The following is a 24,466-nucleotide window of genomic DNA, read 5'->3' as shown; positions in this document are numbered from 1 at the left end:
ATAATAACTTCAGGACGAACACTGCTCCTTGCGAGAGAAAGTTTAGATACAAACAATACGTGTACAAGATTAATTTAATCTCGTCAACTTTCCTCTCGTTACATTTAATGTGCACCTCCTATGACTTCTGTCCACCACATTCTTTTTTTATTTACAAAACGTTAAACCAATTTCTCGTGATCCTTCGGATATTGGGCTCTCTGGTTCAATTTAGTCTCTGTTCCATCATCCTCTGGGCTCGTTAAGTACTATAGCCATCGGATCAGATCCACGATTGCTATGGGGTTCGCAGTTTTGGAAGCATGGAATCTTTCGGACATTTTGAAATTTTCAGAACTTGAAATTTCGAAGGTATTTGAAATGTTAGGACGTAGAAAAGGGACCTTGGAATTTTGGAACCTCGAGACTTTGGAAAACTTGAAGTTCTAGCTTCAGCCGAATAAGAGAGGTTAGGTCGGAACCAATGTGAAATGGTAAATCGAAGGATCCAACTTTGCAGATTTCAATCACAGAGTCGCTCTAGGATGATCGCTCCATCCAGGGTGAATCAATGTTATGGGAGTAAAATGGCGTCCATAAAGTGGACGACTCCATAGCGTTGAATTCGATCACAGTCTATCGTTATCAATCTAGGGTGATAAGCTTCTACAGAATGAAGCTCAGGTTTGTTTAGGCAACACCTTCGCTACCAATTTAACATCCGTGGTAGCAAACGTGTCGACCCGATGAAAATGAGACTTGTGTCGCCGATGACCGAAAGTATTAATCGTGACGAAGAGCAGGAATGTTAGAAGAAATGTCGTTTAATCGCGTGAACGCTCTTCTTCACAGAAGAAATCACCAGAGGATCGCGTGGACGTTGAAATTTCCAAGGATCATCGATTTCCGGCGGAAATCTGATTTATCGACCGAGCGGGCAGACGCCATGTCTGCGCCATTTTTCTTCTCCTTTTCAATCTCGATACTTTGAAGCTGATGCACTATAACGCGCATCGGGTATTATAGAAACCGATTCTCATCGTTGGAATCTCTCTAGCCGTGTCTCTCCCTGAATTTTGCAAATTTTCTTTAAAATCCGTTGGAAGTTTTGAACATCTCAAAAACGAAGTATCACAGTATCTTTTCTAACAGCGTTAAAATGTATCATTCGTTCAACAATAATTTAAGCATACGCGCGCACCATTTTGTAAACGGGTGATAGAAAAATGGAGATCTCAGAAGTAAAGGAAATAGAGAATCGTTTAAAAGAAATAAGTATATTTTGTCCTATTACTTATTGCAACAACAAAATCAAGTTATTCGTAATAATATACACCACTCGCTTCGTACTCATTCAAACAGTGACAAGGTCTTCAAAACTTCCAAAAACGTCTATTCTCAAATGACAATCAAAGCGGTTAATAGCCCACGGTTATTCACAGACGGGTAGCAAAGAGAGGACACGGCCCTGTTGCTCCGTTCGCTTTTTTTCTAGAAATCCGGGTTAACATGCTAGAGTGTCATTTTCGTCTACGCAAAGCTGTGCGGCATAGTCCCACGGTTCGCCGCATGGGGCTGTGTCGCGACGATCGCGTTTTATCATAGCCTACCTAACGTTACGCATAATATTAATCGACATTACGTGCCACTAAATAAATATATTTATTCGGACACTTCGTTATTACATCCGAGATGGGCGGATCGAGGGACCCCAAACATGGGATTTTCAGAATTTCCAAAAGTTGTTTCGAATATTTGTAATTCAGAAATAGAAAAATTTGTGAAACCTCGATGCCCATCTACGTCATTCGGACGCGTCTCCGTCTGGTTTGAACACACTCACTCTGCGTCCTGTTTGCGGTCGCGAAATTCCAGTGCGAATTTAATCGTGAGACGAACCGAAAACGTGTGGTCCCGAAGTGAATTTTCTCGATGAAACATAAGCGAAAGTGGGGACGTGGATGGACAGAAAATCAGGGATCGGCGATTACGCTAAATCGTCCTGCCGCTACGAGGGGTAGGCTGTTATAATCGTCTTAAATAAAACTAACGTTAACGTATACACGAGTAGAAACACGTTTGCCCTATACTAGAGGCTAAGACTGAGTATACACGCGATTGAAACTGGAAAGGTGTGCCCGTACACGTCCGACCCGGTCGAGTCTCTCATCGCGAGTGAACCGGCTGTGGTTTCCTTCGAATCGTGAAGCGGACCTGGACACCTCGACAGTACCGTATTCCGGCGGGGACTATACACGGGTGCCGTCTGCACTTTGGTACAAATAGTCCTTTCTTCGAGGGAAACTCGTGATCCCAGCAGGCTCTGTACGCACCGGCAGCGGGTTAACTAATAAAACTTGATGCGTCTGTTCGGGCGATGAGAGGACACCCAGCGTCGACGGCTAAACAGTCCCTACTTCGACTGTGTTCCTCGCAGTTTATATTAATACATGTTCGTGTGCACCTGGTGCGTTCGACGCGGGTGACGACGAGCGGTACGGAGGTTAAAACTGGAACTTCTTCACATTTTTTTTTCTTCTTTTGCGCCAGTTCCTTGCCTTGCGTTTTGTGTGTGACTCTTGTACGCGTGTTACGTCGTCATTTTTTTTTCTTTTCGTTTTTTTCTTTTACTTATGTGTTAGGAATAAGGTATTTTAGTACACCTTGGCCTGAGATCGAATGACTAGCATTTCCGGTTGTTGTTCGCGCCACTGTTCTGGATCCGCAAGCGGTCTTGGCGACGGGGCCGCTTGCCTTTTACACTGAACACTTCTCTCAGCTTGTTACTCCTTTCCAGGCGGCCTCTCTTCAACGCTTGGGTAGATCTCTTCTCGAGGATCTGGACATAATTTAATTGGTGTCTGTTAGTAACGCAACAGGTGTGTCTGATGACTAAACGCTATTACGATTATTCGCGAGAGTATAGAATCTTAAATTAAATTCCCTAATGAAGTCCGTGACAGCAATATGTCCTGAGGGACATCACAGACATACTAACGCTTCACTCAACTGCGCTAAAGTAATATTATACAGTTGCAAACTGTTATTAATAGAATAGTTACCTTCTGCGCCGATCGAAGCTGACCTATCCTCTCCTCGGTATGAACACGACCGTTGACGGGTCTTCCGTCGTGGATGGCCGGTCTACGAGTCGCTTGCTCGTTCTCGCTTCTTCTCGGACTGTGGCGTTCCAAAGAGGCTGCCGCGGCTGGTGTACCGGAAACGACAGCGGGTGCAACATCTTCCTCGACGTCCCGCTCTTCCGGCGCATCCGGCGTGGGTGGTGGAGTGTCGGGGGCGACCGGAGACGCTGTGGCTCGGTAAACAGACATACTGGGGTGCTCTATCAGCAGGTCCTCTAGCGGTGACGTTTCTACGTTCACGGGTCCTGCCCGTGTGAAGCACGCGGGTGGCGTTACATACCACGACTCCTCCAGCGCCGTCGTGCCCTCAACTGGAAATTACAAACTGCTATTAGTTTCTGTGCATTTATGTTCATTAAGGACTTTTAGAGATCTAGGTTTAAGTCTGTGTATATACTATGTGTACTTTCAAGTATTTCTCATAGATTCATGAACATGTGGCTGTAGTTAGGTGCACTAGGTGCCTGGGCCTCAAGCAGACTTGTGAATCCATGATAATGTGGATGTGGTTAGGTAAACTAGTTGTCTAGGCCCAAACAGATCCATGAATTCATGAATATGTGGATGTGGTTAGGTAGACCAGTTGCTTAGTATTCAAGTAGACCCATGAATATGTGGATGTGGTTAGGTAGAACAGTTGCTTAGTATTCAAGTAGACCCATGAATATGTGGATGTGGTTTGGTGAACTAGCTGCTTATTGTTCAAATAGATCCATGAATCTATGAGAATGTGGATGTCCTTAGGTGGATTGGTTGTCTAGTGTCCAAGTAGACCTATGCATCCATAATAATGTGGATGTGGATGGGTGAACTAGTTGCCTAATCCCTGAGTAGACTCATGAATCCATGAATATGTGGATGTGGTTAGGTGGACTAGCTGCCTATTGTCCAAATAGATCCATGAATCTATGAGAATGTGGATGTCCTTAGGTGGATTAGTTGTCTAGTGTCCAAGTAGACCCATGAATCCATAATAATGTGGATGTGGATGGGTGAACTAGTTGGTTAATCCCTGAGTAGACTCATGAATCCATGAATATGTGGATGTGGTTAGGTGGACTAGCTGCCTATTGTTCAAATAGATCCATGAATCTATGAGAATGTGGATGTCCTTAGGTGGATTGGTTGTCTAGTGTCCAAGTAGACCCATGAATCCATAATAATGTGGATGTGGATGGGTGAACTAGTTGCCTAATCCCTGAGTAGACTCATGAATCCATGAATATGTGGATGTGGTTAGGTGGACTAGCTGCTTATTGTTCAAATAGATCCATGAATCTATGAGAATGTGGATATCCTTAAGTGGATTAGTCTCCTAGTATCCAAATAGACCCATGAATCCATGAATGCCTGGATGTGATTAGATGAACTAGTTGCCTCCCCACAGATCCAATCCATAAATATATGTATGTACTTAGGTAGACCAGTTGCCTACTGCCCAAGTAGACACTAATCCATGATAACGTGGACGTGGTTAGGTGAACTAGTTGCCTAATCCCCGAGTAGAGACACGAATCCATGAATACGTGAATATAGTTAGCCCAGTCTCCAAATGGACGTATGAATCCATAAATACGTGTCTGTAGATAGATGTGCCCCCTGTCCAGTTTACAAATGGGACTTACGAATCCATGAATACGTGTATGTAGTTAAGTACGCTGATTGCCTAGTCCACGAATGTGCGTGTGAGGAAAATGAAAGGAAGACTGCGAGTGGTCGGGGGTCATTAAAGTTCGTAAAGAACCCCTGCTGTGGACAGCACTAGTTTATGGCCTGTACTGGTCGGTGTCTCGTGATTAACCTAACGTACTCGAAATCGATGACGTGCCGTACGCGTCGCGGTGTCTTTAGAAAAAAGCGTGACAAATATTCCGAGCGTAATTTGAATTATTTCAAGCAGCGAACACATCATACATGAAATTTGTTCCACCGCATTGTTCTCATTGCTGTAGATAAGAATTGTATTTTAATGAGCCCGATAATTTCGTGCTTGCATCATAGAACGTGACTGGAGTAAAATTTCCGCACGTGGAATGTTCTTGAAAATTTTTCGAAAGGATCGTTTAGAGATCTTTTATGTTCAGTCTTGTTTCACACCAGAGGCACCCCAAACGGGGGAAGCAGACTGCAAAGGGTCGGACTTTCCCGAATTTCTCGAGCATGGTCCCTTTGTGAAAGGGCGCCAGACGTACCAGTACGGTCAATGAGGATCCAGTCATCACCCTCGACCTCCACCTGACTGAGCCTCGCCATTACTGGAAGGGACTCCGGGGTTTCGTTATTGGATCCTTCCCGTGAATCTTGTGCGCCGGAGATATTACCTCCGAGTAAGTAGTTCGCCAAGCTGCTCAGCATCCTGACCTTCTTTTTGCTCTTCAGCGCCTGCAAAACGAACCGACGTTCGGATAAAGTATCTCCCGATGACGATCACACTTTATGAATATACTGGGTGACCCTAGATTCCCTGATCTACAAAACCTGAAGCTATTAAGAAACTACTGTTAAATTTCTTATTTTATTATTCCACATGAAATGAACTTATACCTAACACTTTCAGATCAGTTACCAGACCAACACGTTCAGATCCAGCAATTACCTAACACATCCAGACACACATTTCAGAACCAGCAATGTCTGCTAAATTTCTTATTCTATTATTCCACATGAAATGTCCTTATACCCAACACTTTCAGAGCAATTACCAGACCAACACGTTCAGACCCAGCAATTACCTAACACATCCAGACCCACATTTCAGAACCAGCAATGTCTGCTAAATTTCTTATTTTATTATTCCACATGAAATGTTCTTATACCCAACACTTTCAGATCAATTACCAGACTAACACGTTCAGACCCAGCAATTGCCTAACACATCCAGACCCACATTTCAGAGCCAGCAATGTCTGCTAAATTTCTTATTTTATTATTCCCCATGAAATGTACCTAACCTAACACTTTCAGATCAATTACCAGACTAACACATTGAGACCCAGCAATTACCTAACACATCCAGACCCACATTTCAGATCCACCAGGGTGTTAAAACGGTTGCGTTTAATATCGTATGGAGGCCAGTACAAGGGTTGCTTACGAAAACAATCGAGAAGCCATTGAAACGCAAATCCAAGATAAAGCAAGCGTGTCAACGGATTAACGTGTTCGCATGGAACACGTTCAACGATTCTGTTTACAGAATAAAAATACTTCGAAGCTGTCGAGAGGCTCGATACTCGAAGCTGATCTCGGCGATTGCGAAGTCCGGCACGATTGTCGCGCAATTGTGAGCGTTCACGCGGAAAGCGTGGATCCGCGCGCGAGCGCGTCGAAGTGCGTAGTAGCAACGTTATCGGGACCATGGTCACCACGTTGTAATTACTGCGGTTCGCAAGAATTCCTATGGTGCGCTGACAAGTCAAATAATAATCAACGTTCTTTGACCCTGACTGCGAATCGATAAGCTACTTAACCGGTCAGGCCCACGCGCTTAAAATAGTTCGTTGATTCGGACTGATGCACATTTGGATGTGGACAAGTTTTAGACACTTTTAAGTTTGGTCTGGGACTGTTAGATTATTTTGGGGACAGTTCATGGGGACTTTTGGGTCTATGATGGAACTTTTGTAGTTTTTGGAGTTATGGAGAATTGGTTTGGGATTTGTTTTGATAGATTTGGATGGGAGTTTATGAAGATCTAGGTTAGGATAGGGACTTATGAAGGACCCTGTCTAGGTTAGGATAGGGACTTATGAAGAAGCATATCTTAAGCTAGATAGGGTCTTCCATAAAATCCTGCCCTAACCCAGAATATTCCTCTACAATATTTCAAAGTTTTAGTGTCCTAGGAATTCTGTAATAACTCAGATTCAATGAGTCCCTAGATTCTCTAAAAATTCCATAAGTGACTATTCTCAATCCTTAGGACTTAGCTAGATCTATGAATCTCTCCCTAATTCCCTAGGTCCCTAAGTCTCCATAGTCTCTAAGATTTCCATCTATGAAACTCTCCCTAACTCCCTAAGTCCCTAAGTCTTCCTAGTCTCCAAGATTGCCACCTATGAAACTCTCCATAACTCCCTAACTCCCTATGTCTCCCTAGTCTCCAAGATTTCCACCTAAGAATCTCTCCACAACTCCCTAAGTCCCTATGCCTCCCTAGTCTCCAAGATTTCCACCTATGAATCTCTCCCTAACTCCCCAACTCCCTAAGTCTCCCTAATATCTAACATCTCCACCTATGAATCTCCCTAACTCCCCAACTCCCTAACTCTCCCTATCAACCCCGAATTTCCCCAGTAAATAAATATCACAAAAAACATACGTCATCCCTCAGTTGATCCTCCAACCGCACAAGTTCAATCACCCCGACGATTCGTAACTAGCGAAAAAGTCAAGTAGCCAGAAGAAGATCCGTTCAAATATTTCGCAGCTTCCCGGTGTATGTTTACACGTTGATAAGGCAACAGGTTCGATAACACTCGCGGTACTAGAAACGCTCGTGTCCGTAGACTGAGCTCGAATGATTCATGAAACGAGTGAAAACACGTCGCGAGAGTGAAGCGTGTTTTAATCGTATCGCTGCTCAACATCTGTTTTGCTAATTTCACGCGAGCGGATAACGGGCCTTCGTTATCGAGTGACGCAACCGTCGATGGATCTTCGATCTCTCGATAAAAAAGGATGCGGATGAAAAATGTGCGAGCAACGAGAGTTGATTAGCGCGGAAAGGGGGGAACAGGATGGAAAGTTTAATTGAATTTCAGAAACGTGTATGCGCGTTCGATTTATCACCTGTCACGTGTCCGAATGTTTTCGACATCGATGTTTTCCTCGCTGAAAGTTTTCTGTTTTTCAGTCGGTTTAATTACATCGATTATGCGGAATTATGCACGAAAATCATCGTGCATAAAGAAAAAGGAGAAAGTGATTCGGAGACTTTAAATAAATTTCAATTTCGTTAGGTAGTTAAACTTTATCTATTTTTCTTGCTTTTTCTTTTAATAATTTTGCAGTTCTGACTTTGGAAAAACATTCTTCTAACTGTATACAATTTATTTATATTTTTTGTTTGATTTTATTTCGATACCTCTCTAATTGTCGCAACACGAACCAAACTCGCGACAATTATGGAGGTATATTTTCTAAATAAGTTTCACGAGAAAATTATAATTATTAGACTTTTATACTAGATTTCTGCACCTTCATTGAAGGTGTCAGGTGTTAATTAGAGACCCCGTAATAAAATTCGATTTAATTAGCGGTTTCAAATCTGGTCGCGGTTCCAGCGTGTTAATTTCATAGAAGCACGTTACGAAACGGCGCATTTCAAGGAGAAACGTGTAAAAAGTGAATCGTTATCCATTAACATAATTACGTGGAGAGATACTTAGCATAATGAAACACACGTGTGTCCTTTTGTGTGCGCGTCGCTGTGTGTGTGCCTGTTACATATAATATTCGAGCGAGCGACAGGGTAACCGATGATGCATTAAGAGTCGTAAAAACGAGACGAGAAAGGAAAAATCGTTGGACTTGGTGCAATCGAGTATTTGTGTCGCGGAAAAAAAGATGGTTGTACCTTGACCGCGTAATTCGAACTTCGCGGACAAACGTGGGCGTTCGATATTCAACCAATGGCATGCTCGGGGGCGTGGCTTAAGGACTGAAGAAGCATTAACACGTGCATGTGTGCTCGAAAGCTTGTTATTTACAGATTTCTGAACTTTTATATTTTTAGGTCCTCAATTTCTTTTGGAATTTTTTGATAGATTAATCAATTTTTAAATTTATAAATTCACAAATTTTTTAATATGTGATTTCCTATATTTTAGAGCTATTAAATATACACATTTCTGCATGTTCGATATTTTAAATCGGAAAGTTAAGAATTCGGAAAAATATAAAATTCCAATATTTAGAAAATTAAATCTAGGAACTTAGGATTAAATCTAGGGAATCTAGGAACTCAGTAAATCACAAATTCGAGAATATACAAATTTTTAAATCAACCGAACACACAATTTTATCAAAACATACCATAAAAAAGAATTTTTAATACATTTTTTCTTACGCACTGTCTCACAAAATAAGTCGAAAGGTTTCGACAGATTCGAAACACGATCTTTCTTCTCGAACTCGCAATTCGGGTGCCGTTCGTCGTGCAAACAAATTACAATTGCGTCGATGAAATCAGTGACTTTCTGACGCAACGATAAGACCACGGTAACGAGCGCGATTAGCCTGATTATGATTCACGAGGAACGAGCGAAATCGATAGAGCTGCTAGCATTTGTTATTCCGTAAAAGAAATCAACGCGATAAGAGAGAGAAAGAAAAAGAGTGACACAAGATGACCAGCCAGGAAGAAATGGCAGATAATGAGGTCTTTCTGCGTTGTTTAATTCGGTCGATGTTTCATGCAGATAATTTGACGATATTACAAAAATGTACTTGGGTCATGCTCGAAGGAATGTTTAATTTTTGTTGTTGAATTCTGTAGTTGTGTTTGAAATTTCATTTTGCGCAATCGTTTTATGGACGAGTCGATATCTTGTTAATTTCCTGTTGTAAAGTTGCGATAGTTAGGAGGATGTTGCATCATCAGTTTATAGATTTGAAAGTTTCGAGTTGAGAGATTTAGTGATTTGTGGGTTTTGGGATTTGGGAATTTGGGGATTTAGGTAGTGGGTTAGGGATTTGGAAGGCTGGGAATTGGGGAATTTAGGGATTTGGGGATTTGGGTATTTGGTAATTTAGGGATTTCTATATTTGGGGCTTTGAAAGTTTAGAAATTTTGGAATTTAAGGATTTGGGGATTTAGAAATTGAAAATTTAGAAATTTCGATAATTAGGTATTTACATTTAGAACTAAATTTAGTTTAGTTCTAGTTTAGGTCTAAATCAATCTATATTCCCAAATTTCCGACGTCGTAGCCATTCAAACTCTCGAATTACAAATTCTTCAAAAACAAAACATTGAATTTTTATCTCAGTTTTATTACCGGGGATGAACGGTTACACGTGAAAAAATAAACCCAACAGATTTATTTTTTACAAGAGGACGCAGTTTATTTAGAATCCAGGTTTGATGTAAAGCGTAATTCAAAATACTTTGATCAAACTTGAAAAACACGAATGACGACACCAGAAACGAATACAACTACCGCTGTCAATCCACAAATTGGCGCGTGACCCAGCTGTTTAACTACTCAGAATAGAAAAATGGACGCCATTTTCGGTATATTGGCTCGCACACCAATTAGACCAAAAATGACGGTCGGCAAACGTCTCGAGATAGCGCGAATCGCGTTCAGCAGTTATGGTCATTATTCTTATTTGCCGAAATGTAACTGGAAGCGTTCACGGTGGATAGGTGGAGCGAGTGGCTTCTTTTACTCTGGCTCGACCTACGCGCCAACTCCTGGCTTGTCTACAGTAGAGACTGTGATGATCCGAGGGAACGTAGGGATTCTGGGAAGCTAGGAAATATGGCGATTCCGAGGACTGTGAGAATCTGGGGAATTCGGGAACTGCAGAGAATGTGGGGATGTGGGGACCTGGGGATCCGAGGGACTGTGGACTGTGGAGATCCTAGCGAACTTGGCACTGGAGACTGAAACTGTGGATATATAGGGAATCTAGGGGTCTGGAACTGTGGAGACTCTGCGGACTATGGCGAAGTATAGGTGTCCTATACTAGTATATCAAGTGTGCGTCACGAGTGCGTCACTAGTATATCAAAAGTGCGTCACGAGTGCGTCACTAGTATATCGAAAGTGCGTCACGAGTGCGTCACTAGTATATCAAGAGTGCGTCATAAGTGCGTCACAAGTGGCCCGACCTGTATACACTTTTACAAATGTCTATTAAGCAAAACTGTTCCTATGACCCTAAATGAGAATTTTGAAAGAAACAAAATGGAGGAACGAGTACAAATGAAACTCTGGGGACCATGGGAACTCTAGGTATCCTATAGTTAAGACACTATAGCTAACTATCCTAAGAACTCTAACAAACCTACAGGTTAATTCAAACTACTCGTCCTTCATAACTTTCTTGGAACGTAAAAAGAAATTGTGAACATTTTCTCTAGAATAATTAACTTGAAGAAAAATGTCTCGAATCCTATTCTGAAACGATCTCGATCGAAATGAAGTTCACGGAAGTAGAACGGTAACGAGAGAATCTCGAAGCGAACGTGGAACGTTCCGTAATGGAAAAAAAGAGTAAAATGAACGGGATTGTGTTAACACACAATCGTGGTAAAAAGCGCTCTTTCCTATTGTGGAACTAGTTGCAACGCAAAATGCAGTGACTCACGAGTAATAGCGTCGGTGATCCGAGTGGCGATTAGGCGGTCGAGTTTTTTTTACAGTATTGCAGACTTCGTGGCTCTGTTTGTTTAAACGACAACGTTTAACACGTTAACGACGTTAACTAATATAGTCGTAATCATATCTTCAACAACGGTACTGCCAGAGATTAGATATCATATCGCCATTCAACTCCGAAAGAATTAATTAAAAACAATATAATAGGTGACCTATTTATTAAATTATTCGATAAGATCTTTTCGTCATGGAATTGTGATGTTGAACGTAAATCCATGTTATTTTAGAATTGAAGAGCAAATAATGTGTTGTAACATTTCATTAAACAAAAATTAGAAATTGATTAAAATACAATGATTGAAACTGATAGCAAATAAAAGAGTCTAATAATAACGTTTTATTAAAGAAAATAAGAAATAGATTAAAATACAATGATTAAAAACTGATAGCAAATAATAAAAGAGTCTAATAATAACATTTCATTAAACAAAATAAGAAATAGATTAAAATACAACAATTAATACTGATAGCAAATAATAAACAAGTTTAGTGACAATATATTAAATGAAATGAGAAATAGATTAAAATATACCATCATTGAAACTGATAGCAAATAATAAATAAGTCAAATAACATTCCATTAAACAAAATAACAAATAGATTAAAGTACAACGATAAAACCGATGACAAATAATAAAAAAATACACTGATGGTAAATAATAAACAAGCACAGAATTGTATCAAACAAAATAAAAAATAGATTAAAATATACAATGAGTCATCGCTATAATAATTTCAGAAAAAATGAAAAACGAAATACTTCTGAAAATAAACACCTTCGACCATTCTAAATCTCTCAACCGAAATTTCTCAGAAACAAACCTCCACTTGTTATAATATTTTCAGTTTATTTTGAGAGCAGAACACCCTTAGCACTAAAAAAAAAAGTGAGGTTACGCGAAGAAAGTTGGAGAAGTTCGAACGATCGAAATCAATGAATGCAACGGTGGCGAGTGCCAAAAGCAACATAACCGTTTTTATCGCGAAAATTATGTAACCTCGTAGACGATGATAGTTTACATAACAACGAGAGCGCTGGCATCCGGCTGCGAGAAATGACGGACGAAATTGCCCGAGAAGCGATTAAACGGGGTCAATGTGTCCACCGAACGCGGGGAACAAAAAACACGGCCGGTCAAAAGGAACGTGAAAACAGTGATCGAAAGAAGAACACGATCACGAGCCACAAGATGACGAAATTCCCAGCAAGTTCGCAAAGGTTTCTAATAATACGCGGCTGATCGATGAAGGCCGAAATAGAAGAGCGAGACAATTTGCGAACAGAACTTTCGGACTTTGGATAACGAATATTTTTTAGTCGAACTTGAATAACAAGTCTCGTTCATTTTAATGAATTCATGGAGCTAATACGAGAATAACGGTATACGGAGGCTGTTAGATAAAAATTGTTTGGTACAGATTGGTTTCTGAGGTTTTGAGTGGAGAGAGAGGGTATAGGAATTTGGAGGATTTGAAGTTTTGGATGGAGAGAGTTGGAAGTAGGAATTTTTAGGTAGAGGGATTTGGAAAGATTTTGGATATAGGACTTTGGAAGTTTTGGAATTTTTGAAGGTGGAGATTTGGGAGCAAGAATTTTCAGATGTGGAAATTTGGAAAATTTGAGGTTTTAGATATGGAAATTTGGAAGATTGGAATTTTTTAAGGTGGAGATTTGGGAGCAAGAATTTTCAGATGGGAAATTTGGAAGATTGGAATTTTTGAAGGTGGAGATTTGGGAGCAAAAATTTCAGATGTGGAAATTTGGAAGATTGGAATTTTTGAAAGTGGAGATTTGGGAGCAAAAATTTTCAGATGTGGAAATTTGGAAGATTGGAATTTTTGAAGGTGGAGATTTGGGAGCAAGAATTTTCAGATGTGGAAATTTGGAAGATTGGAATTTTTGAAGGTGGAGATTTGGGAGCAAAAATTTCAGATGTGGAAATTTGGAAGATTGGAATTTTTGAAGGTGGAGATTTGAGAGCAAGAATTTTCAGATGTGGAAATTTGGAAAATTTGAGTTTCTAGATATGGAAATTTGGAAAATTGGAATTTTTTAAGGTGGAGATTTGGGAGCAAGAATTTTCAGATGTGGAAATTTGGAAAATTTGAGTTTTTAGATATGGAAATTTGGAAGATTGGAATTTTTTAAATATAGAAATTTAGAAGGAGTAAATTTGTAAGTGTAGAAATTTGGAAGGTTCAAATTTTCAAGTATAGGAATTTAGAAGGCCAAATTTTCAAATATAAAAACTTAGAAATTTCCAATTTTTAGATATAGAAATTTGTAAGGTTGAAATTGTCCAATTTAGAAATTTAGAAAATTAAAATTTTCAAATATAGAAATTAAGAAATTACAAATTTTCAAATATAAAAATTTAGGAGATTCAAATTTTCAAATATAGAAATTTAGAAAATAAAAATTTTTAAATATAAAAATTTAGGAGACTCAAATTTTCAATATAAAAATTTAAAAGTCTCAAATTTTCAAATATAGAAATTTAGAAAGTTAAAATTTTCAAATGTAAAAATTTAGGAGACTCAAGTTTTCAAATATAAAAATTTAAGAGACTCAAATTTTAAAACATAGAAATTTAGAACATAAAAATTTTCAAATATAAAAATTTAGGAGATTCAAATTTTCAAATATAGAAATTTAGAAAATAAAAATGTTCAAATATAGAAATTTAGAAGATAAAATTTTTCAAATATAGAAATTTAGAAGTTTCAAATTTTCTAACATAGAAATTTAGAAAATATAAATTTTCAAATATAGAAATTTAGAAGATAAAATTGTTCAAATATAAAAATTTATGAGATTCAAATCCTTAAATACAGAAATCTAGAAGTTTCACATTTTTTAATATAAAAATTTATAATATCAAGTTGTCAAACACAAAAATTTAGAAATTCCAAATTTCCAAATAAAAAAATTAAAAATCCTCAAATTATCAAATACATGTTCAAATTTATAACCTTCAAATTTTTAAATCCACTAATTTAGAAGCTTTAAATTTTCAAATATTAATAGAAATAGCTTGCTACATTTCACAAACAGAAATTTCAATCTCCACATTTCAAATATAGAAATTAAGTTTAGAAATTCTAAGAGTACTTTCTAATCTCAACCTCCTCAAAGTTAGAAATAAAAATGTTTTCAGTAAAAATTCCTCTATTCTCATAAAAAGTGAATTTTTCCAAATTTCATTGAAAGAGTCTCGTAGTATTAATTACCCTCTTCTATTTGCATTACAAAAATTTTTTTATAAACATTATAATTTGAAAGATACATGCGAAGTAGTGAATGTCCATTTTGAGGTTAGGTCTCTTAAAGGGTACGTGTAACGTTACTGTTATATTTCATCGCTCTTCAAAAATATTTCATATAAATCCCTCTTCAAAATAACAATCAAAAATACTTTATAGTCCTTTTCACGATTATTTTAGAAACACAGTTATCTAACTGTGTCTTCTCCCTGAACTTGATCGACCTAAAATAATCCTCTGAACACTAATTTGGAAACCGGTCGTAACCGACCTTAAACTTAATTTGAAACCAATTTAGGAGCAATTTCAATTTTCTGTGAAAAACTTGATGTGATTAAATAAAAAGGTATATTGAGAAGATATGTAACAATGTTGATCCTTCGAGGGCTTTGAGTCTAACCTCAACTTATCTAATCTGTGACATAAGTCACGCTTTCAGAACATCGATCAAGCTTTGTTTTATCAAACAAGATATCAAAGATAATTTTGTCAAGATTTCTTCAAGATTTTCAATTTTAAAATAGAAGAGAAAGATGTGTAGATAAATATAATAATGTTCTACAAAATAAAAATTTACAAGTTATATTGCAATTTTTTAGTCTTATTTTGTTAGAAACAATTTTAGTTTAGCACATTGACTGCAACGTAAGCCATACGTTTACAAATATATTTATTCCACCAGAAGTACTTGAGACAATGAAAAAAATGTTGAGAAAAATAATCTCTGTTTTTCTAGATAATCTGAGTTTCATTTGAGTCTCTTAAAAGATTGAGGCTTTGAAGAAGTTACGGAGTTTTGATTTTCTATACGAATCCTTAAATTACGAAGAGCATAATATACATAATTGGTCCAAATCCAAATTGCTATAATCAATATGGTTAGTTAACAAGTTTATCGCACAAACTTTGAAATTATCCGACAGTTATACAAACATAAAGATAACGCAAACGGAAGTGGAATTTTTGCAAAATGGACGTCAAAACACGGCTCTATCTCGACTCATCGATCACCGTTAGAAAAGTTTGATATCGAAACAACAATCGAGCGTGCCCGATCGACGTTCCCATTAAGCATGCGATATTCTTACCGAGCCAGCCACAGTGTCGCCAATATGAAGATCGCAAAACAAAGAGAGAAACAGAGTGTCGGTCTCTGATCGGAGGGGTAAGAAGCAGCACGCGATACTCATCCTCCTCCACCTTCGTTTCCTCCATCTCGCAGTTACTCCCGTCAGCTTCCTACCGTCCGAGTAAACAAAGTCGTTCGACGAATCGAAATCGCGAGAATGGCCGAGGCCAGCGAGAAAAGAAACGGCGCGTAGTACGGATGGCGTGGTTCGAGATCCGCCGATAAAAGAACGCGTTGTAGTATCAGGGATAAGAATAGACGCATTGGCTCGCGGACCGTTCGCGAACCAACGTTGCACAACCGACGTCTGTTACGCGGTTAGACAACCACTGACGTTGCCCTTGCACTTCTAACCAACCGCGGTTACCGAGTGCCTGTGGATAGCGATGGGATCCAAGTATATTGCCACCAATCTTGTCATATCAACACGCTGATGTCCTCAAATCTCTTGCAAGTACTTTAAAAAGGTCTTAGCGTAATCAAATTAGAGCTAAGTACAGTGAAGTCTCGATATATGGCCCTGATCTCTCGTTAGGATCTTGGAAAGTTGCGAACTATTGTGATATAAAAACAAGGGTTATGTAGTTAAATCTTCTGTAAGGATAAGTACAATTCAAATTGGATCAAGTACAGTAGAATCTCAGTATATGGCTCTGAAACCTTTAGAACTCTTGTGTTAGGATTTTGAAAAGTTACGAATATCGTGGTATAAAAACGAGGTTGATGTGGTCAAATCTTTTGCAAGTACAAGGATAAGTGCAATTCAACTTGGGCTAAGTACAGTAGAATCTTAGTATATGGCTCTAAAATCTTTGGAACTCTTGTGTTAGGATTTTGAAAAGTTACGAATATCGTAGTATAAAAACGAGGTTGATATGGTCAAATCTTTTGCAAGTACAAGGATAAGTACAATTCAACTTGAGCTAAGTACAATAGAATCTCAGTATACGGCCCTGAAACCTTTAGAACTCTTGTGTTAGGATTTTGAAAAGTTACGAATATCGTGATATAAAAACGAGGTTGATGTGGTCACATCTTTTGCGAGTACAAGGATAAGTACTTCTAAGTACAATTCAGCTTGGGCTAAGTACAGTAGAATCTCAGTATATGGCACCGAAACCTTCAGAACGTAGAACTTTGGAAAGATGGCGAATATCTAATCACATCAAAACACTGTACTTGTTGATATAATCAAATCTTTCCCAAGTACAAAGATAAATACTTGAAACTCAACTTCGAAGTAGAGTAAAATCTCACTATATGGCCCCGAAACCTTTGAAACTCTCGTAGTCTTTGCAAAGTTGGCAAATATCGTGATACAAAAGCGCGGTTCTGGTCAAATCTTAACAAGTACAAGGATAAGTACTTTCAAGTATAACTTGGACCAAGTACAGAATCTCGCTATATGGCCCTGACGCGTTACTTTGAAGAATACTTTGGGATTTTTCTGCAGTTTCAGGACTTCGAAGCTTCAACTTGAAGTTTGTATACGAGTGAAAGTCCATATGAAAAAGAGTCATATACCGAGACTATCCTTCAAGTTCTACGAAGCGAAGCGTTTTAGATTCGCGATGTCTGCGCTCGTATTGAACTTGATCCTATCTCTACTCACTGGCACTGGTGCATCGTGTTTCGATCGAATACGCTACTATGGCGTATAACCCTGTCACTAGCTCGCGTCGACACGTTCACCGTTTTACAGCATCGCACTTCGATCCTGACCGCTTTACAAGGCCGCTCCTGTCTTTCTTTTTAATCACTTTCACAAACGGAGCGGGCTCGGTCGGTAAGATCGTTCGGACGTCGTACCAACAGGCCACGGTAAGAATTACGCGCATAGTCACGAAAAAGCCAAGTTTTCCGTGTACACGCACACGGACGCGTTCAAGTTGCCTGTGACAACGACCTTGATCTCGAATTCGCGTGTACTAGCTCTCTCTCGCACACTCTCACCCTGTCATTCTCTTTCTTGAAACGGAGTGGGCAGCTTCGAGTAGTTTTCCTTCGATGCAGTAATCACATAGTTAAAAGCGGAAAGCCCACGCACCACTGTACCCCGAACGGATCAGTCGTTCACGCAGCTTAGACAACACGCATACCCCTTTTGACAACTCCGTTCGTGAACTCTTGACGAATCGTCGGTTTAAAGACACTCTACGCTCTCGCTCGCTCCCCATTCACTCACTCGCTCAGGCTTCGACCCTCTCTTCCTCTTCGGAGCACGACAGGAACGAACAGGCAGAAGAGTCCGATGTTTTGTATCCTGACTGACAAATGCCGTTTGTCGTCACGTAATATTGGGCTAGGCGCGGGGCCACGTATCGTTGACCCCTCACACGACAGAGAAACAGAAGCAGCACGCGAAAGGAGAACAGTGACAGAAAAAAGAAAGAGGAAGAAGTTATATGAAGAAAAGGATCCACTCGCCTGAACAGTGTTGCGTTTGAGGAGCCGTGGTAGCAACTGCCCCCAGTAATAGTCGTCAGCTGATTTCGACTGGCTGGCTGGCTGGGCAGTCAAGCCGTTGCCGAGGGGCGAGCAGGGTATGCCCGAGTGGCGGGGGAATCCCTGCTGGTGGGGAAGGCTTTTAAAGCAATACCAGGGCCGTCTCACCACTTGGCACCCACTCTAGCATCGATCTTCCACGTCCTGTTATCTCGTAATCTCAGAAATCGCGTAATCCTTTGATATAAATAATCGTGACGTGCCGGTCGTGAACTTTGTGTTTACTCGTCGATTCATTGATCGACGGATAATTTCTTAGAAGTCGTTGCAAATGCAGGAAACGGAAAATCGATGCGGCGATGCACGGCTCTCCGTATAAAATATGTAGCGCTTTCGTTCAGTTCACTGTTGTTATTTATATGTCCAGATATTATCGTACGCGATAAACATTATCGAGACATTTCAGCGGAACGTTTTCGTGGATTACAGCGATCAAAGAGCGTCGGTAAAAGTATTTTCGGTGATTTTTATTTTTACGTCGACCTTCGGGCCGGCTGCTTTTAGCGACTATCGATGTAACAACGATATTTCGTCATTTAACGAGCGCCTCGCGTTTCTGAACAATCAACCGAGGGGCCCGCTGATTCATCGATCCGATGCTGAATACCGAGTCGTGGGTGGGGGAACGCTCAGCTGGGCGAACAGCTGCTGGTCGCTGTTAATGCTAGGACACTTGGAAAACTTCCTTTTTACCTGGCGTCCATTAAATTTCCGTTACTTCGCGAAAAACCGTAACCGTTCCTCGAATATTAGCTGGCCAGAAGACAAAGTTCTTTGGAGTCAACCTGATCCATCTAGTTGCTATGCGTTTCCTCGAAGCGGTTTCATTACTTCGGCGACATCGTAGTGGCAAGATGGCATCATATGTAGCAGTGTCTCTCAAAATGTCTAACGCGTTGCTATGCGTTGTCAAACGTAAACAGTCTTGTGTCTATAGCAAACGTATCAAATATAAATATTTGTAATGTACTTCTAAGGTTATGGTATTATGAAACATAGTTAGAGTAAAACTTGGAATGTCATTTTTATTCAAAGATGATAGTTGGCAACTTCATTCGTTGTAAATATTGGGAATAATATTCTGGAGAGACTCCATTTTGGAGAAGGGTTCTGTGGAGCTAAATTGGTCGAATATAAATAATAATCGACGGCAAATGGATTTTACAGAGGTTGGAAGACCACTGTAAAACGGAGTGGCATAGTGGCAGTCTAACCAGCAACTAGACGCCTGCGCGAGTCAGCCCTGTCAATACTGTTTGGGGGATCCCTCCATTTCCCTGTTGGATTGATACGAGTCAATGCACGGCAGTAACCAAGCTATTATGAGAAATTTTTTGTTCCCTACGACCCAGTATCGCGTACCCCGCCATTAATTTTAAGTCATTGACTGCTCTTTTCGATAAAAACCATCAAGTATATTTCGCGTGTAAAGTGATAAATGACTATCGGCGAAATGCGAAAACAATGGCACGATAAAAACATGCTTCTTCCCTTTTTTTTTTACTTCGGGTTGAGAATTATTGCGCTACACGCGATGAATATATGAATGAGATAATATATTCGTTCACGAGCGATTGTGAATTTACATGGAGTTGAGTTTTATTTTGTTGAAAACATGCCAAAAATTTCACGGTTGCCTGTTTCACAAGCGGAAGAAAATTCTTTGCCAATAGAAATAGTAGAAATAGATAAGACGCAGTGTAGGAATGCGTATCATTAACGAGATCACCTATAACTTATCATTAACTAGTTGTTTATTTTTGTCAGTTTTATTTTCATTGAAATATCTACGTAGGTCTATATCGGTCGCTCTTTTGCAATTTCTTACCATGTGCATCGTATCAGCTGTGAGCGTGTGTTTATCGGTACTAACTGCAAACACAGAAAATGCATTTTCATTTGGCATGTTTAGAGTATCTCACACTTGGCATATGTTGTCATTTCTAAGCACATCAATTACAGCTTAATATTCGTGGTACAGAAACGGTATTAAAATAATTCGACAAGGACAAAAATTAAAACGCAAAACTGTCTAATAAATTTCCCAAATTACTGCATTGTACTGTTGAAGTAATTTTGAAACACAGATTCGTTTCTTAACAAAAACTTTTCATTATCTTGCACTCTTTTTCAAACGCGCGGGAACGTGACATTTACAATGGCGCCCCTCGGACTTAACATCTGATTTAAATTTATAAATATCCCGGCTTGTTACAAAGGACGTCGAAAATCCACAATCTTTAAAAATTTCTATGGGATACAGGTTAATGCTCCGTAATAATAAATTCAGTTGAAGGTCTGGGTTTACACCCCACCATTAAAAGCCTATTCATGCACTGTGTAGGACAGGTTTCCTGAAACCGGTTATCTGTGTTTCCGCTTTACCTTACAATTAATTTTTTTGTCATCGTTTGGATTTTCGATTATCGCTGATTATTGTAACGAGAAGGTTTGTTTAACAAAAATTGAAAAAAAATTTATTCTTTTTACAGATTATATTTTCAAATATAAAAAAATATTTTATACTATTTTTTGGACCTTCTCTAATTTTCTCATGAAATTATTTACTTTCTCGGGATCTATCGCATTTTTCCATGTACCATCAACTTTAAAATGTGATCCTACAATCACTGCATCTGATGATAAATAATTTTCTATATTGTCTATTGTTACACCAGAACCAACAAGAATGGGTCCCTTGGCAATTTGTTTCACTTCTGTGTAATATCACATTTTTAAATACACAAATTATTGATAAATTAATGTAAAGTATGTACCTGCAAGCTCAGCTGCATTTGTTGGATCACCGGTAGCAGTTCCTGTCAGTATTATTCCATCGGCTAAGAAAAATTCTGCTGCCTTTACTGTTTCTGATAAGCTTACATCAGAAGTGATTGTATGCGAACTATATGAATATGGAAATGTAATAATTCTTAGATTAATAAAATAAAGAAATGAATATAAAACATGAGTTTCTTTATTAAAGCATAATGAATCACCTATGCTTTTTTTTAACATCAACAAAAATAAGGACATTCTCTGCATCGATTTGCTTTCTATATCTGAGTAAAGAGCCAGCACACGAGTCTGTAAAACCTTCATCTGCAATGTGAGAAAAAACAAATCCTTCTGCTCTCACGAACTGCAAATCAGCAGCTTTTGCTACAGCTAGTGCTTCTTTGTTACATCCTGCTAAAATCTGTTTGCTTTCTTATAATAATTCATGGAGTATTCATAGGATATTTCATTTTATAAATTCTTTGTGATTTACCTGTATACCACAGGGTATTTCAGGTAATGTTCTCTTAACTTCTGTACAAATTCTTGTCATAAATGCTGTGGTTTCTGGAGATATATCTTTGGGTCTTACATATGGAATATCATGCATATTTTCCACCAAGATACCATCCTTGATAGACAATAAACTTGATAGTCACATAATCAACGATTCATATATTTTCTAATTATACTTACAACATTACAATGTTTATAAATCAATGCATCCTTTACGGCGTTATCTAACAGTTTCTTTGTATCACCATTGTATAAAGGTGATCCTGAAAAATACTACTTTAAAGATCACGTTCAACGGAGCGAATAATCAATTATCAAACAGGGGAAATTATTTATCTTTAAAAATACATTGTGTTAAATAACATATTTTTATTGCAAAATACCCAATGTTTTTGGTAGATGATATTTATAATTGATATTTTCTTTTGTATCAAAAACAAAGATAAACTGTTTATGTGACATTTGAAAACAAACAATGATAAACACAACAATCAACAAGTTTTATCAGGTACAGTTTCTTTTCTTGCATCATCATTCGTTTTGAAATTTTGACTTTTCTTTTTATAATATTGTAGATAATAAGAAATTTGTACCAGGCAATGCACCAACATGTACCATTCCTATAACAGAACACTTTCCTTTCTTAAAAAATTTATGAAATTGCAACATTATTTTTGCTAGAACTAAACTTTGAATCACTACTCAGACACAGTTTCATATAGAAATATATGAACAAAGTGTACACGTATTTTCTGATAACTGCACTTTGTTCCACAGAACACCGATTCGACAATCAGCTGTTTTATATCGACAAAACTGTTGCGTGCTTGTTGGACAATTGAGGTTAGAAACAGCAGCGCCGTAACAGCTGATTTTCAAAAATACACTTGTGTCAATTTAAATTTAAAATTCAAAGATCTGTCAAACATTGCTACATGTATAAAAATAAAATGTACTAACAATACAATTAAAAATTAATCTCCATGTATGAATATTTTGTAATTTTTGTTTAAGTGTTATATTTTAATATGAATGTTCTTTGATTTTATAATAACTTTGACTTTGCCGAGGTTTCTTTGTTACATAATGTATGGATCATAATTATTTTTATAACTTTGACGCAGGTTATAAATTTTGTTCAACTATTGCACTCTTATACGATATTGAGAATTATTTTGTTTTGAGATAGATATATTCATCAAAATAAAAGATTATTTCATACCTTTGTAAATAGAATAAAAGGAAAGGTTTGATCATTTACCGGTAAAAGTTCGAACGAGTTCCTTCCAGAAAGGCACCGAAGCGCCATCTTGAAAGGCAGTCGTGAAACAGTGTTTGATTTCAGTGAACGCACGCTCTGTAACTCGCGAGTGATATTTTATTTTCCTGCATAATTAATTCTTCAAAATGTACTGTAAGTAACTATTTAACTATATTATTATAATGTTTAACTATATTGTTGAATTATACTATTATATTTAACAAGAAAGTGATAGAATTACCTTTTTGCGAAATGAAGGTAGAACAGGTTCCAAAATGACCGTCCACTATTCTTTACAATAAATGTAATCAGTCTTTAATTAACTACAATATGAGACAAAATAGGTTTAAAACTCGTTCAATATCATTTTTTATTAACTCTAACATAATTTTTTAACTGTTTGCCTCTGATTTCGATCAATAATAACCGCACTTGATTGCTTTTATGGCGCCAAACGTTCACAATGGCGCTGACTGCTTTCGTCATGGCGGCAAAATTTAAAAATTCAAAAGTTCAAATTTCTATTATTGCTTATACCACTGTATATATTATTAGGAATAAATGTAGAGATATTTGTCTTTAGATTAATGACAAAAATATTACATTATTTTATGTATTGAATGAAATTGAAAATTATAAACTAAATATAAATATCTAATATTTATTACTTGAAAATTTAAAAAATTTTTAATTTTCTTCAAGTTCTATCGCTTTCGGAGGTATAACACAATAAGTTAAATTAAATATAATTACAAAAATATACATAAATGTATTACATTCAGTATTATAATATAACACTGAATTTGTGTTCAAATAAAAAATATCAAAATACAGAAATTTGTTCAAATCATAAAAAATCTAGTCAGGTATTTTTCCACTCGTCTAATTCCATTTCCAATTGCAAACAATATTCCATACGACTCTTTACACAATATTCATTGTGAACGCAAATATCTTCTATTCAATTTTTCATCTCTAATTCCGTTCGAATCTCGTCCATTTTTGCACGACGTTCCGTACATTCCGATCCAATATTTTTCCACCTGTTAAATTCAGGGCCCGCTTCAAAAGGGTTGTGTATCCTGGATCCACAGATACTCATTTTGACATGCGTTCCGCATCCCCTGTGTGTTCCCAAGCGGCACGCGCCCGTTTCTTCCGTCAGTATCGCTCAGTCCTTCAGACGAGAGTGTTCCGTGTAGTACTGCGGTCTATACTCGTTCTCATTCCTCGACGTATTCGGCAAATTTCATCGCAAAGTGCTTTCCTCCACCCACAGTGCCCCATTCATGGATTCCAGAACTGATCTTGCAGACATCAAGTTAATCTCATTCCTCTAACTTAGCAATTCATTAAACAGTTAGTGATTAGTGCCCACTGGACTCTGAGATCCACATTGATCGTAGCCATCAAATTAGTGTTTGAGTCCTTCAAAGGGTTTGAAGTTAGGTCTAACGTCTGGATCTCGAGATCAGCTAAACTTGCAAGTTGGACCTGTTGG

General features: G+C 38.2%; 3 protein-coding genes across 13 annotated transcripts in view; 1 reads left to right on the top strand and 2 right to left on the bottom strand.

The window, feature by feature from the left end:
- Positions 1-1,240: 1,240 nt before the first annotated feature.
- Positions 1,241-18,476, bottom strand: TP53INP (Tumor protein p53 inducible nuclear protein). Of its 6 annotated transcripts, XM_076540914.1 has the most exons (5): positions 17,518-17,546; positions 15,865-16,015; positions 5,315-5,504; positions 3,042-3,433; positions 1,241-2,818 (listed from the first exon to the last, which is right to left on the bottom strand). In XM_076540914.1, the coding sequence occupies exons 1-5, from the start codon at positions 17,529-17,531 to the stop codon at positions 2,663-2,665; spliced, it is 903 nt and encodes a 300-aa protein (XP_076397029.1). In that variant the 5' UTR covers positions 17,532-17,546; the 3' UTR covers positions 1,241-2,662. The 6 variants fall into 6 exon arrangements, with proteins under 6 accessions (XP_076397029.1, XP_012139280.1, XP_012139283.1 ...); XM_012283890.2 differs by lacking the exons at positions 15,865-16,015; positions 17,518-17,546 and adding an exon at positions 18,333-18,476; XM_012283893.2 differs by lacking the exons at positions 15,865-16,015; positions 17,518-17,546 and adding an exon at positions 18,091-18,298.
- Positions 16,014-24,466, top strand: part of dnc (phosphodiesterase dunce) — a 437,944-nt gene continuing 429,491 nt past the window's right edge. Inside the window, exon 1 of one of the 2 annotated variants that reach the window (XM_076540894.1) lies at positions 16,014-16,355. Coding sequence is in view for 1 of the 2 variants with exons in the window: in XM_076540886.1 (XP_076397001.1) it covers positions 17,556-17,726 (171 nt within the window). In the remaining variant the exon portion in view is untranslated. Of the gene's footprint in view, positions 16,356-17,555; positions 17,727-24,466 lie in introns of those variants that run through there. The other variant, XM_076540886.1, reaches the window with a different exon arrangement.
- Positions 18,629-22,631, bottom strand: LOC100883137 (uncharacterized protein F13E9.13, mitochondrial). 5 transcript variants are annotated; one of them, XM_012283903.2, is made up of 6 exons: positions 22,088-22,565; positions 21,885-21,967; positions 21,682-21,819; positions 21,410-21,609; positions 21,188-21,315; positions 18,629-19,341 (listed from the first exon to the last, which is right to left on the bottom strand). In XM_012283903.2, the coding sequence occupies exons 1-6, from the start codon at positions 22,164-22,166 to the stop codon at positions 19,310-19,312; spliced, it is 660 nt and encodes a 219-aa protein (XP_012139293.2). In that variant the 5' UTR covers positions 22,167-22,565; the 3' UTR covers positions 18,629-19,309. The 5 variants fall into 5 exon arrangements, with proteins under 5 accessions (XP_012139293.2, XP_012139291.2, XP_012139292.2 ...); XM_012283901.2 differs by lacking the exon at positions 18,629-19,341 and adding an exon at positions 19,376-20,282 and having other exon boundaries at positions 22,088-22,631; XM_012283902.2 differs by lacking the exon at positions 18,629-19,341 and adding an exon at positions 20,861-21,046 and having other exon boundaries at positions 22,088-22,630.

The sequence above is a fragment of the Megachile rotundata genome, chromosome 16 (genome assembly GCF_050947335.1).
Source record: "Megachile rotundata isolate GNS110a chromosome 16, iyMegRotu1, whole genome shotgun sequence".
NCBI classification, from domain to species: Eukaryota; Metazoa; Arthropoda; class Insecta; order Hymenoptera; family Megachilidae; genus Megachile; species Megachile rotundata.
This window is presented reverse-complemented; position numbering and strand designations above follow the sequence as displayed.